The 19,159-nt window shown below is 34.0% G+C and overlaps 1 protein-coding gene and 1 non-coding gene across 2 annotated transcripts in view; one reads left to right on the top strand and one right to left on the bottom strand.

Moving 5' to 3' along the window:
• Pros1 (protein S) overlaps positions 1 to 19,159 on the top strand; it is a 74,016-nt gene that overhangs the window by 13,126 nt on the left and 41,731 nt on the right. The window contains exons 2-3 of the mRNA XM_087214073.1: positions 9,343 to 9,500; positions 11,842 to 11,866. Coding sequence (XP_087070199.1) covers positions 9,343 to 9,500; positions 11,842 to 11,866 — 183 coding nt within the window. The remainder of the gene's footprint in view (positions 1 to 9,342; positions 9,501 to 11,841; positions 11,867 to 19,159) is intronic.
• Trnat-ugu (transfer RNA threonine (anticodon UGU)) lies at positions 8,477 to 8,551 on the bottom strand. The gene has a single exon. It is a non-coding gene; the product is annotated as a tRNA-Thr (tRNA).

Below are 19,159 nucleotides of genomic sequence, written 5' to 3'. Positions count from 1 at the left end.
AAAACTTTCTACCATCTTAAACTGTAAACATTGCTTTCTATGTCTTTAAAGCACAGCTAGATGTAGCTGCTAACTTCTTTGCCTTGTGTATTAATATGTTCATACTGCTATAACAAAATGCCACTGCATATGTGGCTTAAATCATAGAATATTATTTTCTCATTTTTCTGGAGACTAGAAAGTTCAAGATCAGGATTCTAACCAATTTTGATTCTGATGTGGATTCATTTCCTTGACTGAAGACAGGTGCCTTCTCACTGTGTATTCACATAGCTTTTCGCTGGTGTCTACGCAAGGAGAGACAACATGTAAGAATGCTGAGAACTCTGTATCTCCAAGAAGGATACTAATCCTGTGAGATCAAGTGCCCGCCCATGTGACCACATTTAATCTAATTACTTCCTTAAAGGACTTGTTTCCAGATGCAGCCACAGTAGGGATCAGGGGTCCATTGTATGGATTTCTGAGTGACACAAACATTTAGATTATAACATTCTGCTCCTTGGCCACCTAAATTAATGTTCTTGCAAGCAAAATACATCATTCCATCCTAAACAGCCTCAAAAGTCTTGACTCAGTCCATCATTATCTACAAAGCTTAAAGTCCAACATATCATCTAATTCAAATATGAGTGTCACTCCTGAGGCAAAATTCCTCATTGATTGGGAACCTATAACAGCAGAGAAATTTTGTGCTTCTGAAGTATATTGGTGGAACAAGCATAGAACAGACATTCCCAATTCCAAAAGGCAGAAATTCAAAAGAAGAAAGGAGCTCCGGGTCCCAAGCAAATCCCAAGTTAGCAAAGCAAATTCCATTAGATCTTGAGGGCTGAGAATAATTTTCTTTAATTCTGTGCTCTTCCTTCAGGCCCAGCGGGTGACAGTCTTTCCTATAAAGCTGTTCAGGTGATTGTTCTACCTTCTGAATTAAGTATTAGCCCTCCTCCCACTGCCTTGCTGAGTTCAAGTATTTTCCCAAGACGTGGGTTCTGGCCAACTGTCTCCAGGGCCAGTGGCATCCCATTGAGACCACAGCTGTCCTCAGAAACCAAGGAGGAAGTGGCTTTGTTCCTGGGTTTATGATGAGAATGACAGCCCTGATGATCTTGAATTACTGTCAGGATCTTTTTTCCCTTGTCTTAAAAAATAAGCATGTGTAAAGCCATTCATCATCCCATCCCATTTTGACTGTTTTCTTTAGTCCCGTCCGGCAGTGTTTCTGGTAGTACAATCCCATCTCTAGTCTTAGTTTCTGCTGAAATGTCTGATTGGATCTTTGGTTCACAACCATATTAATCTACTTAGCAAATCACTTTTCTACCACACCCTTAGTTTCCCTTCAGAACAGGCTTCATTTTTTATGAAATGGATAAGCCAAAAATATTCCAAATCTTTGAATACTAGTTCTTTTTTTTTTTTTTTTGCTTAAGGATTCTTTCTTCAATTCAACTCTTACACTTTTCTCAAGCCACATATTGCATATTTTTCTTAGAAAACTCCTTTCAATATCCAATTTCATCACTCACAATTCTACCTTCTACAGAACACTAGACCACAATTCAGCCATTTCCTTGCTTTGTTCTAGTTTCTAATCTTCATTTTAGTCTGAGACTTTACCAGAATAGGCTTTCAAGTCCATATCTCCACCAGTGTACTTAACTATTCACGATTATTTATATCTGAGTAGATGAATAGTCTTCTAAAGAATATACTCTTCCTTTCTCTTTACATTTCTTCTTTTCTCTCTGATCACTCTTTGAATTTTGGTGTACAAATCTCCACTGATATGTTCTTCATTGTAATCTGGTTTTTTTAGCATGAACCTCAAAACTTTTCTAATCTCCACTCAGTACCCAGTCCCAGACCCAGTTCCACATTGGTAGGTATTTGTTACGATAATGCCCCACTTCTCAGTACCAAAATCTATATTAGTCTTTTTCAGCTTCCATAACAAAATACCACAAACTACTTACTAAACCATAGAAATGTATGTTCTCACAGTTCTGGAGGCTGGAAAGCCAAGGGTAAAGTTATCACTAGTTCAACTTCAGGAGCGATCTCGTTCTGGGTTGGAGACCTTCCTGCCTTTGCACTGTGTTCTCACGTGGCTTTCCTTAGTGCATGGGTGTGAAAAGAGTGCCTTCACCAGAACCCCCTGATGTCTCTTCTTATAAGGACACTAATCCTTTTGAATCAGGGCCTCCTCCACCTTGTGATCCATTAACCTTAATCCTTTAAAAGAGTCATCTCCAAATACTACCAATGGGTGTTAGGACTACAACATATGAAATTGGAGGAGGGGGATACAAACATTCAATGCATAATGGATTACCAAGTATAACACAAATGATAATTTTATTATTTTGCTTATTATAGAAAGAGATAAGCAGCCTTTTCACTGTGTTCATGATCATTTCTGTTTGAAGGTAGACCTCAATTATCCCAACCATTTTCTCTCCTTCCCTATTAAGTTATTCTATTCCAATTTTACTTACTGACTGTGTCATATAGAGTGCTGTCTGTCCAACGGTGAATTCTGAGCAGCTAATATTAAATTATAAACACCTACTTGCCAATATACCAGTATTCCAAATAATCTCACTTGCATGTAAGCACTTTAAAAATGAAAAATATCTTAAGAATCAAAAGGGAAGCCGTGAGACTTGTAGCTTAAAAACAAATTTTTTCCAGCATTGGTGGTGGAACCCAAGTCTTTACATATGGTAAGTGCATACAATATCTCTGAAATATACCCTTAGGACTTCCTTTATAAGCTTCTCAGCGCACTTCACACTTGCTTATTTCAGAGATCTGCAAAAGACTGCAAGAAATGGGTTATGGCAAAGTGAGGCCAGTTCTTCACTGTTGCCTTTTTAAATGTCCTAGAACAGTTTGTAGCTTTTCCACACATAAATACAGATATGGGCCAGTAAATTAATAATATTAATGTCATCCTAACAAAATAGGACAAATAGAACAAAAACAAAGCATATCCTCTATGGTAACCTCATGGTTCATGACATTAAAATCAAATTTTGCTGTCCTAATAGATATGAGAGAGAGAGAGAGAGAGAGAGAGAGAGAGAGAGAGAGAGAGAGAGAGAGGCTGAATTTTGCTTCAGGTATAAAAGAGATCTGTTGTAGACTCATGTAGCCTAACCAGTTTGCACCCTAGCAATCGAGAAAAGACTAGAGAGGATTATAGAAAATACCTTTATTCTTAACTTGCCAAATTCTCTACTCTGAATCCCTTCAGATGAAATACTTTCATTTATCACTCACCAAGAGAAAATAAATCAGAAAAAAGAAATGACCAATATAATTGAGAGGTGGTAACAAGATGGTTTTTTCTTTTGAATAGAAGTATTTGTCATTTTGGAGAGAATACTTAGTATGTACTGCTTTCTCTGTCTATGGCTAAATCAAAGACTTTGAAGACAATGGCAGAATGATTTCTTCCTTCTTCTCTTCTCTGTCCTCCTCTTCTCTCCCCTTCTCCCCTCCTCCTCCTCCTTCTCCTCATCTTCCTCCTCCTCCTTCTTCTTCTTGTTCTTCCTTTTCTTCTTTTTTTCTAGAATGAGGACCACAAGCAAAAGTTATAATCAAATCCTGGAGTAAGGAGATGCCCATTTCACTCCTGTTGTGGCTACATGGGTCAGGCATTGTTTCTCTACTTATGCACTGAGTAGACTAGGAGGGTCAGTGGTCACATTTTTAAATGCCACCTGTAGCCTTTCTGCTTCTGAATAAAAGCCAATGCTCACTCCTCTAATCTAAATATTTTAAAACTCACCTTTTTATATGTACCATGTAATTCACAGACTACTTTCTCTTTTTCCTCCCCCCCCCAGATTAAATTCTTTACATAGCTTTATTTTAGCCTCTTTGACCCTCTTCAAGTATTTTTCCATCAGCTTCTTTATCACTCAGTCCTTTGGAGGATTTATCCATAGTTTTTTGTTATAGAATAGGTTTTTTTTTTTTTTTGGTACTGGGGATCGAACTCGGGTCCTTGTGCTTGTGAGGCAGGCGGTGGAAACACTGAGCTAAATCCCCGGCCCAAAAATAGGTTTTTTTAAACCTTTTCCTAATTTTTAACAATAATATGAGAAGAAACAGTTGCTCAACAGCACAACCCTCAATATGAAACAAAATATGAAATTTAGAGAAAACCAAGTGTAATAGCCTTCATTTAAAATAAAAAAGGAAACAAAAAGATGGAAGCATAACATAGATACACAGCATTTCATTTTGAAAGCCAACAAAGGCTTTTTTGAAAATTGATAATAATTATGTTGTGTGATGAATAACTACCTAAGATTTTATCATTGGATTTCTCTTAATTGTTGCAACCTTCTCATTTTAAGAGAGATTTCTACTTGCCAAATAGAAACCTTCTGTGATAGAAATATTTATGCAAGAAGTTGAAATATTTTACAATTAACTTGTGATTATTTTTCAATAAAATTTTGATGTTTGTTTTCCCAGTATTAGCTAAATATTTTTTATTCTAATGCAATTTATTTTACATAGGATTTGTTTAAGAAAAACATGACATTTCAAAAGTTGAAACACACGAGGTGTAATTATATCTCAAATTTATGTGGCTCTTCTGTTTGTACAGTGAAAGCCATTTCCCTCATGCTGTCCAACCCTGAAGCACAAACAAAGATAAAAATACTGCCAAATGCTAGCCAAGATTCTCATCTCAAACACATTCTTTTAGGGACAATTTTTCATTCTTTCTATGCCAAATAAAAAAGGCTTGGGGAAAAAAGAGGCAGAAGGCAAAACTAAAAAGAGATGAGCTTTTGGAGGAAGGAGAACCATCTTTGTCAAAGACAAAGGAGCCAGTAGAAAAAAAGTCTCAGAGGATCTTTGATCTTGGGCCCTCCTCCGTCTGCCACTCCTCAACCCTATGTGATTTATTACTTTTAGGCAACTTGGAGATCTGTGGTCCTGCCCTCCCTGAACAGTTAGTACCAAGTTGACCAGAGAAAAAAACTTTCTTAACCTTGGCCAAGGTGGAACAAAAGTTGACCAATGAGTAATTTGCCTATAAGGCAGTGCTAATCTCACTAGTGTTCTGTTCTCATCTGTCCTTTTATGATACTAACTACTATAGCTTTTTTTCTTGAAACATGACAATCAAAAGTATATTTTTTAAAAAAGCAAAAATTCATCCTTGGATTGAAGAAAACATGTAAAAACAATAAAGACAATTTCAAGAGAGGCCTGTAGGCCATTTAACTGTAGTTAAATATTTGAATGGTTATGTTACTAACATATTGGTTCCATCTGCTGTGGTCACTATTTTGAAGAAGGGATGATTGAAATAAGTTAAAAAATATCAAACCAACTCAGTTATACTTCTTATCTTCAAAGATTTGTATCTTGATAGTATTAATTCAACATTATCACCTACCATTTTGAATCTGAATGTAACACTTTGCAAACAACATAGTTGATTTGAAAGGTGTTAACAAAACATAGATTTTCATGAGACACTTCTTATTCCAAAAAAAGTGAAACAAATGATCAGGGAGAGTGTGATAATACAGAAACAGGATAGGTTTTTGAGGCAGGCTTGCCCCTGTTCTCATCTATGTGAACTTGGTAAAATTAACATATCATTCCTAAGGTGTAGCCTATTCATGCATAAAATAGAAAATTATGGTCTACTTAGAATAGTTGTAATTAGAAGTAAAAGGCGATAATGGAAAAACAATTTTATGTACTTATTCTTATGTTTTTTTATTATAATAAACAATGAAAGACTTTATGCATTTCTGTAGGCCAGCAGCAAATATTTTTGGGTAAAAAGACTTTGATCCCATTGGTGAAGCATTTTTAACCACTTTGCTTATCTCATTCTTATAGTTTTTAATTGGTATTGGTAATGTCTTGTGTGTATCTTTCTGGCAGAGTAGTACTTTGAAAGCACATTCTGCTTGATGGGTTTATTTTATAAAGTACAGAAGCTGTCTTATTTAACAACCATATAATTTCTTTTTTAAAAAATTTAAATCATATATCTTGTGGATATTTGAGTGGCAGAATTCAGTCATCCCTAGGTATCTGTAGAGAAATTGGTTCTGGAAGCCTTGTAGGTACCCAAATCCACAGATGTTCAAGTTCCTTACATAAATGACAAAATCGTTTTTGTTTGTTTGTTTTTTGAGACTAGGTCTCGCTATGTAACCCAGGCTGGCCTCAAACTCATGGTGATCCTCGGGCCTCAGCCTCCTGAGTGCTGGGATTACAGGTCTGTGCCACCACACCCAGCTAATGACAAAATATTTGCATATAACTTTTGCACATACTTTACTCCATACTTTAATCATATCTAGATTAGTTATAATAATATTATAATAATAATTATATAATTATATTTATAATAATTATTATAATAATAATAATCAGCCTTACAATTACCAAACAGTCAATGTTCTGTAGTATACTGTGCTGTCAGACTGTGATTGTTGGTAGGTTATGCTTATTACATGCATTTTTGGCTTATGATACTTCCAAATTCAGGGTTTATCAGTGCATAATCCCACAGAAATTCAAGGAGCATCTGTATGAATTCCATTATCACAACTTGCTAGCTCTGTGACCTCTTTCAGCTTCAATTTTTGCAGTAGGAAAATGAGATGACAATTCTGTCCTATAGTCCACTTCATTATTTACACGAAGGCCAAATGAAATAGTATAGAGTTTGAAAATTATTAACTATCATGCCAAATTATTAATTGTAGTGAGTCTAGGTAAAATAAAACATAATTAGAAGTATAGCATTTTTTTTTAATATTCTGCTCATCAGTGGAGAAAACAAAACTTCTTCCTCTTTTCTGAGAAGCAGTAAATAGTGAAGGGCAGCCTGCAGGTCTGAGCACTAGGATGTTTATAATCTAGTTCTAGTTTTGTCATTAAATTCATAATTTAGTACAAATATATTACATATTATTGAATTGACTCATCTTTTTTTAAAATGGTGGAGGTTATTTTATTCCTTTTCAAAAATAAACTTAGGTGGGCATTGTTTTAAACCACCACCTTGATTCTGCATGAATGGTTGGCAACTGACTGTTACACAGACACTAATATCGAGTTACTGTACTTGGCCTATGTCCTGTCATGGGGACCCAAGTAGAAAAGGATATATTCTTAAAATATTATCAAGATCTTAACCACCAAACTTCATAATCTTAATGGGAGAAATGCCAAAGAATTAATGGTTATCTTTATCTAAATTTTTTTGACCTGTTTGTTTTTCATTTTATTATTGGATTAATGTCTTCATTTTCCATTGAAAGTGTTATTGTTTCTCCAGGAAAAATCACATATTTGCTTTGAAGTTCAGAAGGTCCACATTTCTTCCATATTGATTACAAAGCAGCATGTATAAAACTACTTCAAATATATGAGATATTTATACATATTAGGCTCCTTTACTGTTGACAGAATTGCCATTTATCAGTCAGTAATACACGTGACAGGTAACATGTTCACATCTGTTTTTTATACACACACAGCCTTGATTTAGTCTTTTTTAAATGACAATGATGGTAAGAGACAGAGCTATAAGTACAACCCAAACTGTTTATTTAGCCATCACATTTAAATTTCTCTTTTGGCAAATAAGAGAAATAAAGTAGCATTACCGATTTCGCTATTGAAAAATTTTCAGTTATTTAATCAATTAGTATGGTGACCTCGAACTACTCCTTTTTCTTTTTCCTCCTTTAGTAAATTTTTGAGTGCACATTGTTTATTATTTACAGGTAATACAATAATAGAAAAGGAAAATACATTTATCTATTACTTGTCTGCTTAGGGAAAGAACTATTTGTGATAAAACCTGTATGAAAATTATTTGCAAAATTTATTTGTGCCTTTTAAATTTTTCATTAAAAACTGTGTTCTCCTGGGTGTTGTGACACACACCTGTAATCCAACTTAGGCTGAGACGGTATTGGCTCAAGATTGGCCTACCAACTGAATTCAAGGCCAGTCCGAACTACATAGCATGACCCTGTTCCAAAAGAAACAGTTACCAGAAAATAAAACTATGTTCTGTTCAACATTCTAAAATTATAAAGATAAAACTTTCACATTATCCATTATTTTCTTAAGCAGCTCTGGCTGATCAATATAGGATTACATTATGGACATAGAATTCTACAACTTGCACTTATATCTTGGAGATCTTCAGTATAAGAGTGTCATCTTGGCTTTTAAAAGTTTTTATTATCCCACACCAAAGAAAAGATACACAATAATAATATTATAATTTTCTATTGTTTCTAATTTTCTCCTTGTTTCTAATTTTTGATTTTTAATCTTCTTTTCTTTTTTTTTTTGGTACTGGGGATTGAACTTGGGACCTTGTGCTTGGAAGGCAGGTGCCTGAACCACTGAGCTAAATCCCTGCCCTTTTTTTCTTTTTTTGGCGGGGGAGGGTTGTTTTGTTTGTTGGTGCTGGGGATTGAACCTAGGGCCTCAGGCATACAAGGCCAGTACTCTACCACTGAGCTACATCCCCAGCACCTGTTTATGTTGTTTAAGTGATTTTATGTACAACATTGCACATATTCCAGTATTGGTTGGTTTATGGGGTTTTTTTATTTCCAAAATTTTCCTTTAAGTTCTGGATGTAATTTTTCTATTCTAGCTGATGTAAATAATTTCTTCCAGGCTTTGGTTAGTATTGAAATTTGCTATGTTATTTTTATTATTGTTCAACTGTTAAAAAAATTTTTATGTAGTCAAAGTTGCAAAGTTGCCATTTTATTTGCCTTGTATATTTTATGCTTGGAATAAGATCTTTTTTCATGAATTTTTATCTTCCTGTTTGTATGAATAATTGAATATTTTAGTCTATCAGCTACTTCTCAAATACTGTACCTGTGTACTGTATTCCCTATCTCCACAGAGATCCCAAAAGTTTATTACTATTATTACTCTTGCTTTAGAAAAGCTTATTAATCTCACTTTGAAGATGGTGTGCCTATGACTTTTGACATAGCATTTTAGCATGATGTTTTTCCATTGTACCCATAATACAGTAAACAATGAATATCAACTGGTATATTTGGACTCAGGTGTGAACTTGAACAATTTGTGTTGAGCATTATAATTCTGCTGTAGCTGCACACTAAACCTGCTGTGTTGTTAACCAAAATGCTTATGTGTCTGTATTTTTAACTTAGTTCCACTATACCATTTTTAAATGTCATGTAATTCATCAGCAGAAAAATTATTTAAATTCTTATCATTTAATATATTGTGGAAGACAAGTAAAAAAAATTATTCATAAAAACATTTTTTTTCCTTCAGTTTTGTCAAAGCAACGTGCTTCACAAGTCCTGGTTAGGAAACGTCGTGCAAATTCTTTGCTTGAAGAAACCAAAAAAGGTAATCTTGAAAGAGAATGCATTGAAGAATTGTGTAATAAAGAAGAAGCCAGGGAGGTATTTGAGAACAATCCTGAAACGGTAAGAATTCATGTAAACTAACAAGTTCGTACACCTATACATACAATTCCAGGCTGAATATTTCCAGCTTGAGGTCCAATTTAATGATTTTGTGTAACACATTTCACATGTAACTATTTTCATTTGGGGAGGAAGTACTTTTAAGAGAAAGGAGGCTTATTAGCAAGCTACTACTACCAATAGCAGTGTGCTATTGACTGAACTGTAATTCACTTATACCTCATTATCAGCAAATAATATTGACTCATGGTTTGTAGACATTTTTTCCTAGCCAGAATTTGATAGTATTGTATTGGTGGAGAAGAGATGTCACAAGTATAATATCTTATGTGTTTGTATTGTTATCACTGAGGTTCTTTAAGTCTATTTATTTTTCTGCACTTATTTTTTTTGCCAGGCTATGGAAAGAAGACCATCTAATCCATTTATTTTAGGACTATGGCCAAACAGCAGCATCATATCACATCATATCAGAAGGGCATGGCAGAGGAATGCTGTTCACCTCAGGCCCGCCTGTAGGCACGGGGGTGGGGGGATTAAAATACAAAATATACTCCAGGGCACACCCGCAGTGACCTACTTCAACCAACTAGACCCCACCTCCTCAGTTTTTATCATCGTCCAAAAATGCCATCAAATTATGAATCTCATCAGTGGATTAGGGCCCTTACGATCTAGTCACCTTCCAAAAGTCTCCTCTGAATACACAAGCCTTTGGGGGGCCATTTTAGATCCCAGCTATAACAACTATAGAATCTAGCATAAGAGAGGAAGAGCACATAAACAAGATACCCCCTGTACCTCTACCATGGCTCTCAGTACCATTAGAAAAGATGAGTGAGAATGAGTAAAACCATGTGTCTATAGTTAGAGAATTTGTCCAAAACTGTAGCAAGCTGTATTCTCTGGGGCTATTTTTGAATCTTTTTTACCTCTACTTATTTTAATAAGTTCAAAGGGAATTTTTCTGGAGTACTCAAACATCAATTTTTAATGTTTCCAGGATTGAGTCACAATGTTTCTCTCTCTGTTAGGTTTCCTTAAAGGATAAGTAATTAACAAGATAATAATATTTTATTCCACAAAATAGAGTATTCTTATTGTGAAGGATTTTATTTTTATATTACACATTTTACTTTCTTGAAATAAAAAGAAATGTTGGTACATTCTAAATTATATACTATAAATTTCCATAATAGAAAGAAATACAGTATATAAACAGACATTGCTTTTTATTGTGAAATATTAAATATATAAAATTTATACCTATAATATATATAATATAATATATATAAAATATAATATATATATAAATATATATATAGCAAAATAGAATAAACAATATAATAAACCCCACTATACCCACCTCCTCTTCAATAATCTGATTGTTTTATTTTACTTATTCTCTACCTTATGGACTCTAAATTTTGCTTTTTTTGCTGGACTATTTTAAGACATGTCTGCATGCCTGAGGTTAGCATAGCATAACATCACTAATAACTACTTAAAATACGTATATATGAATATATCTACAAAGACATATAAATAGTATTACATAACAGAGTGTATATATAAATATATAGTGTATATGTATATAGTATATATAATGTATATATACTATACATGTGTTTTCTCTCTATATATGTATATAGTTTCAGTTTTTGTAGTGCTGAGGATTGAACCCTAGGCCTTCTCACTGGCCTACATCCCAGAACCCTTTTTTTTTCCTTTGTGAGACAAGGCTAAGTCACTGAGTTACCCAAGGTGGGCTCGAACTGAGATCCTCTTGCCTCTGTCTGTCAGAGTGCTTGGTTTACAGGCGTGCACCACCTTACCCAACTTCTAGGGTTTAGCCTTGAAGTAGCAAAAAGGAAGTAGGTAGAAGATCATGGGAGAGGAGGAAATATCCTGGAGAAGGAAAAATCTTTAATGCGTTCCTTCACCTCCACTAGTTCTAAAATTGCTTTCTTTGACAGAAAACAATGAAATGGCAGAAGTTGTAAAGCAGAAATGGGAAAAATGAGGGGAAAGAAAAAATATTTGTTGTTGTTTATCATTTTCTACCCTATGCCAGCCACTCCCAGTCCCCTTAAATAGAACCTGCTTTCAGGTTAGAAGCTTTTGAAGCATTATTTAGTTGATTAATAATGCTTTATGTCTAGACATATTATAGGTTTAGTATTACTTATTTACTCTTGGTATATGTTACTATAGAAACAACTATAATGTGAAAATGCAGTATGTACTTTATTTCCATCTTCATTAGAAAAACACTATAAAATTAAGTTTTATCTCTATAGTTAAATTTAAGTTTAGTAATATGTATTTTTTTTCTTTCTAGGATTATTTTTATCCAAAATACCTAGGTAAGTTCAAAATATGTCAATCATGAAATCTTAAAAATGGAAGGGAACTTCCTCACTTTCCAGGTTGACTCTGACTCTCTACCCATATATTCAATCCAATATAATTTAACTACCCTTAGGAGGTAGTTTTTTTCTGTCTTTTTTATTTAAAGACATATAAACACATTTGAAATGGTTCTCTAATTACCATGTGGATATTTTGACTTTCAGTCTTTTTCGTTCTTTGGTCCTTCTCATAAAGAGTCTTTGGGCTAAAGCTCAGTTATGGTTAGGTACCCAGGCATTCTCTGAAACTACTTTTCAATGAAAAGAAAGATCTTTAAGCTCTTCAGAGATTATGGCATAAACAGTTATTATTTAGACATTTAAAGTAACTATTAATGGCTTCTCTCTTTGTGACACCATTTTATCACACCTTGCAGTATCCCATTGTTTTCTGGTTTGGGGTATGATTTGGGACTCCCAAGGAATGAGATCATTTTTTCTCACACACATGAATTAGATGATTTCAGTTAAATACCAACTAAAGGTAGCAAGGCTCCAGTTTCCTTACAGCAAATACATAAATATTTTACATTAATAGTAGTTGGGACAGGTATCAGTATTTGCAGACAATCAAAATGGAATATAATTTGTGTACTTCTTTCTAATAGGATTCTCCATGGATCTAGAACCCAGTGGGGTGGTCTCCCTTCTCCTTTAGTTTCAGAATGTTCCTCATCTATGCATCTTTTCATCTCATTCTCACCTTCCTAGCATGAATAAAAAGTAAATCTTAAAAATATATAGAAATAAACTCATATATACATTAATAACATGCAGTTTAAAATTATTACTAGAATTTTATAAATAATAATATCTATTAAACTCACTTCTCTTGAAATTTGAGAATTTAATTATAATTTAAGGCTTTAAAAAGTTTTGTTTATGTTTTGTCCTCTCCTGAGTACCAGTGCAGCAGTTTCAGGGACCATACTGAGATGGGAAACTATTTATACCTTTCCCTTTTCCTAGGAAACCTTAACACTAAAATGATGTTAAGAACTTGTATCTATCCTCTAGGACAATTAACAGGCTAACAGCCAAAGATCATTGGGTAGAAGACTCATTTTTAGAACCAGTCACTGATTTCACAGCTCCTGAGATGATTTCCACTTTTTAAGTGTACATGACAGTAATCATCTTGTGTTCAAGGCACATCCTGAGCTCTTGAGCTAGGGAAACTCAACAATAATGTTCACCCTGTTACCAACTGTGGGACATCATTTCAGTGGTATCTCTTTAGGACATTGCAAGATCTTAAACTACCTTCTCTGAGCTATAGTTTCCTCATTTTTCAAATGAATAGAAATAATTTGCTTAATAAATTTTCAGCAAGAAGTAAAATGAGATAATACTGTCAGAGCGCTTCAATGAATATTTTCTTTTTTATTGTTGTTGTTTTTCTGTTCCTTTTTTCTTTACTTTGTTGCTTTTTCCCTTCTCCTCCCTTCTCTACCTACTAATATCAAATTTTGATAGTATCCTACAAAATTGGAAAGGGGCCACTATAATATTAATTGTGAGATGATGTCATTTGTATCTATTGATATGAAAATGCAACAAGATATTCTAAAACCTGCTGTTGCTATATCTTTAAAGGGTGATGGGATAATAGTTACATATCTATGAAAAAAAATTTTAAATTACATGTGACTCCTCACTTTCTAAAACAAAAACTAAGAATTTCTATTGTTGAAGTGGAGGAAAGACTATTTCAGCATCTCAATTTTAGATTGAAATTTAATTTTTTATAGAACAGTATTTGACTATTAAAATTGTATGTTTTGACTGAAAATATTGATTAATCCTTACTTGTTAGGGCCATGTAACGGGGTGTGTCTCTCCAGGAGGAATACCCTAGAAGATACTGTCTTTTGATCTTTGATCTCAGAGTACAGTGGGATAAACACAAATAACATTTTACTACAGTATTGTGTTTGGGAGAGGTTCCTTAGATATTTTTCTTTTCTTCCTTTGTCCCTCTCAACTTTCTCTTTTCAGACCCCACTTATATTTTTCTTCTCTTTTATTTTATTTTTTTATTTTTTTGGTACTGGGGATCGAACTTGGGACCTTGTGCTTGCAAGGCAGGCTGCAGAACCTCTGAGATAAATCCCCACCCCTCTTCTCTTTCTTTATCTTATTTGGCAACATAAAACAGAAAATCAAAGTACAGAAACAAACAAACAGAAAACCCCAGATGAAACAAAACCAAAACAAAAAGTCAGATGTGGATTCTAGTCCCTGACCTAAAAATCTCTAGCTATGTCACATTAAGTAAAGCTGTTTAAGTTTTCAGGTGCTCTATTTTGAAATGTACATTGTAACTATGTTGTCTAACTTCAGAGCTCTTGGACTATCAAATAATTATATATACTATATATAGATTGTTTCCACTGTGTCAACTTTTCTTTCTAAACATAAAGTATTAATCAACCCATCATATGAAACAAAAATATACTTTTGAATATGATTTTTTTGACTCATATTTTGTATTTTGGGCTTTATATGTAATTGTAAATGATACATTTCACTGTTGAACACAGGGGAAAAAAAACCCTATCAAAGTTAAACTTTTGTCACTTGATGTTATATTCTATGGACAATGACCCTAATTAGAAAAATAAATTGCCTTTATTTTTTTTCCCATTAAGTTTATTGGTACATTTAAGGTATACAATACAGTTAGATTCATCATTGGGATCTTGTACCTTTATATGATGCATCTTGGTTCTTATTTTTTCCCCATTCCCCTGCCCTCCCTTCACCCCCTCCACCCTTCCCTATTTACAAAGACTTTTTTTCCATTTTTTTCCTTTTCTCATTAAATTGCCTTTATAATTCTGACTCTGGTTAGTGTTGCTAAGTGCCACACTCTCACAGCCACCTCTTTACAGAGGGTTAAAGTCACTCAAGAAAATTGATCACTGTAGCCCATGATTTTTGCTCAATGTTTACACTTAAAGGTTCAAGGGCTTATGAAATTCTTCATTGAATACACATATCCCCTGTACTCCTTTGACAACATGAAATTTTAAGTAGAAATATTTTGCTTTTTATTATACAAATCAAAATTTTTTAATTTTGGTTTTTTTTTTTCTGTAGAAAATAAGATAAATGATTCTACCATTCATATAGTGGATGATTCTATTAATAAGGAAGAAATCTCCTGGGGAGAATACTAAACTCTAAGAGTATATGTGAATATTCAAAATCATTTTTAGTTTCTAGATGCTGCCAAGTTAGTAATCAATCTAGACTGCTCATTTTGTCCCTTCATATCATCCCTAGAAAAACAACAGGATCACAGATCCTATTATAACTAAATAACATTTATAAATAACAGGAAAAATGAGAAATCTACAGATAAATTGCAGGTTGGCTTGATCTGGTGTGTGTGTGTGTGTGTGTGTGTGTGTGTGTGTGTGTCTGTGTGTGTGTGTGTTTGGATGGTGAAAGATAGGATAAGGATTTTAAAAAATGACCTAAGTTTTTGAATCAAAATAAACAAACAAACAAAAAATATAATGGAGCAAACCCTGAGTAACAATATAAAGAAGAAAAATCAAAGATTGATATAAGTAAACTGGAAGAACAAAAGAAAATATTACTAAAAGCAAAACCTCATTCTTTGCAAAGGTTCATAAGTTAGGCTCACTTCTGGCAAGCATAATGAAGGAAAAACAAAAAACAATAGGGAAGAAATGCTAATATACAAAGTTAATAAGAAGAGAGGAAATATTTTAAACCCATGTAGATTAAAAAATGATGATCATAAAATATTCCAAAAAGCTATAACCAAAATTTATTTGGAAATTGAGATAAGCTAGATGTGTTCCTAAGAAAATGTCAAACATTTGTAACTTCACAGGAAGCAATAGAGAATTTCACTGTACAATGAAGTACTAAACAAGTTAAAGTCTCAAAGTCCTCCTCTTCCTATCTGTTCCCAAATCCAGAACCCAGATGTTATTTTTATAGATGATTTCTTCCAAACAGGAAGCAATAGAGAATTTCACTGTACAATGAAGTACTAAACAAGTTAAAGTCTCAAAGTCCTCCTCTTCCTATCTGTTCCCAAATCCAGAACCCAGATGTTATTTTTATAGATGATTTCTTCCAAATTAAAAAAAAATACTCTTTTGTCTCTTACAAAATTTTTCTACAAACTGGAAAAAGATTCTGTACGATGAGCTTATTCCACAACAAAGGAAAAAAGAAAAATAACATGAGCCATCACTTTATTACTTAATAGCCTGGCAAACATTAGAAAGCAAAGATGTAAGAGTCCTTGTGCTCTGTTGGTGGGAAGAACCTCAGGAGAGCCATTAAGTGCACGTCTGTCTAATGACACCACAATTATACCTCTGGGTATGCATTCCCAAGAAATCCTCATGACACTAAGAAGACATGTATGAGGATATTCATTACAGAGGTGGGAATTTGGAATGAATTCAGTGTATTTATTATAGGTAGGATTATAAATATGGAGGTCACATGCTATGGAGTAATGATTAGCATTTAGTAGCAACAAATTAAGTGCAGGCAGAGGGGAGGGTCATAAAATTACAGTGCTGAGTAAAGAGTGTCAGAGAACATGACATACAATACAAAACCACTTACAGAAATGAAAAAGAATGAACACAAAGTTGTAAATATATATTCTGTAAGGACCCACAAGGTATACTAATCCATTAGGATTCTTGGCCTAGGGGTTGTGAATGTGAGTGGAAATAGGGACAGAAAATAATGTATACATTTTTTAAAAGCAAGTGGTATACTATTCAAAGTGTAATAATAATAATGTATGATGAAAGGAAAATTATGAATCACTTAAGCCTTTGCTGAAGTTGAAACAAGCAAACATTCAGCCTATTATGTGATTGCTTGTTTTATGACTTAAATATAGAAGGGTATAAAGTAGTTTCTTGGAGAAAAGAAGGTTCTACCTGACTCTGGCTCCACTATAATCCCAGGACCGCTTTTGATTATATGGCAATGACGTTTGAACTATTTTTTAGAATTGACAAGTCAAGATAGCTAAGGGCAGTGATGCCAAGAGCAGGTGGTAAAAGGGATAACATAGTTCCAATCTTAATAAAATCAATGGGTAAAAAGGTAAATAAGGCTGCATATATAGGAATCCATAAAAATCTAGAATCAACATCCTATTCCTAGTATGTTCTGTTTTTATCCCTTTATTCTCCTTATTTAAAGTGCCCATTTCTTACTTTATTCTCTTTAAAGTGCCCATTTATTAACCTTTCCTCCCTGATGGCTTTAATTTCTATTTGTAAGAGACAGGGTCGAGCTTGAACTCACTATGGAGCCCAGGCTGGCCTCAAACTCAGGGCAATCCATCTTCTCAGCCTCCTGAGTGCTGGGATTACAGGCGTGTGCAACACCATGTCTGGCTACTAATCTCATTTCTTATGGAAGATTCTGTTTCAGGACAAAAACTGGAATAATCTCCTTCCAACTCTTACTTTTCTACTCTCTCTCCCCTATTTCACCCATTCTTGTCGGAGTAAGAAACAGATATAGGTAAATGCGTGTTCTGTATTGTGCTGCTTTGGAGTAACCATATAACTGGCTTTTCACACCATAATTGTAAATGTGCTTTTCCATAAAGATGTTATCATACTTACTGAATTAGTAGACTTACATATAAGGCACGTTATGGTTTAAATCTGCCTTGTAATGTGACCTGGGATCCTATTCATGATATGTAGCATTTCACTTGGACCTCTTGCCACAGGACTTTCAAATTTTGGGTGTCATTCCTGTCACATTAGTTCAGAAATGCAAAATGACACTTTCTCAAAAATAATAATCCTAATTAAATCTCCACACTAGAATAGACTGTCTTGGAATGGTGATTCAAGAGGAGGAACAAATGATTCAGAGATAGCAATACTCAAGACTTAAACCTGCTAAGGTTTCTTGGGGCTCCTGAGAGACCACCATGATAGGAAGCACTATTTCTATAACAAAATACTGTATTCTAATACACCACAGTACATAAATGTCTTCAGCGGTTATTAGGAAATATGTTTTTGAACTATCTGATCCCTATTTACTATAAGCCCTTAAATATTTTATCTCTATTTTGTCAGCTACTACTTTTTAGTTTGTTAACAACATATACCAGGTTGCTATATTTAATTTCACAGGGTTGTAATCAGGAACAAAAGGAATGAAGTAAACCCACTTTATGATGTTAAGGAGCTCTACAAATATTATTGTATCAGTTTCTATGCAACATTAGAAGAATTGTACATTGCTCGCTGAGAGGAGAAACACTAACTCATATAGATTTAGTTGTAAACACTAAGTCGGCCTCTGTTCTGCAGCACATGTTTCTCTGTTACAGAATTAAAAACATAGATTTATGTGACAATAAATTTTTCTGCTAACCCAAGGTACTTTTAACTTCTGATTTAATTTTTTAAAAAAGCTACCAAATACTTATCCATAATTCTGGTATTGTAATTTTTCATGTAGATTTTAAATTTTTCAGAAAGTTAGATGGACTACCACAACAAGAATGCCAATCACAGGGGCTACTAATGATGATGATCTGGAAAGAAAACACCCAATAAAAGAAGAGCTGCCAAAAAAATGAAAACAAAATCTGCCAAAGTCATTTCTTTTAACATTGATAATGAAGAAAATACATTTACAAAACTAATGCAAAAAAAAAAAAAGAAATGGAATGAATTGAGTCTTGTAAAAAATGGAAAACTCACCTAAGATATCTCCAGCAAAAACCAAATGAATTCCCTCATGCATAAAAATTGTTTGTTTCAGCCACTGGATAGTCTGAAGATCTATCAACTAATACACATGTATGATTAATAAAATTGACTGTGTCAACTTGAGTGGCTTGGGAGCTATCCACGAGATTGGTGGATGACACTTTTTGATGTGTCTGGGTGGGTCATGGAAGTGTGACCTGGGTACTTTGTCTAGACTCTCTTCTGTTCTGACATTATTCCCCTGCTGTGCTTCTTGGCTGTCCTGATCTAAGACTCTTTGCCCTTTCATGTCCTTCTGTCTTGATCTTTCTCCCTTGGAGTCAGCCTACCTTGGACTAAATCCCCTGAAACTGTGAGCCAAATTATACTTTTCCTCCTTTCTTCTGTGAGTATTGGGAATTGAGACCAGCAATGGTCAGCTGACTAATACATCATGACTCTCAAAACTGCCAGTGCTTTTTTGAAACACAGTTACACTCAACCTCCTTTAAAA

Source organism: Heterocephalus glaber, unplaced genomic scaffold (genome assembly GCF_053883595.1).
Source record: "Heterocephalus glaber isolate CG9 unplaced genomic scaffold, H.glaber_assembly_v1.0 deba00000122, whole genome shotgun sequence".
NCBI classification, from domain to species: Eukaryota; Metazoa; Chordata; class Mammalia; order Rodentia; family Bathyergidae; genus Heterocephalus; species Heterocephalus glaber.
The sequence above is the reverse complement of the archived record's forward strand: the minus strand, read 5'-3'. Positions and strand labels throughout refer to the sequence as shown.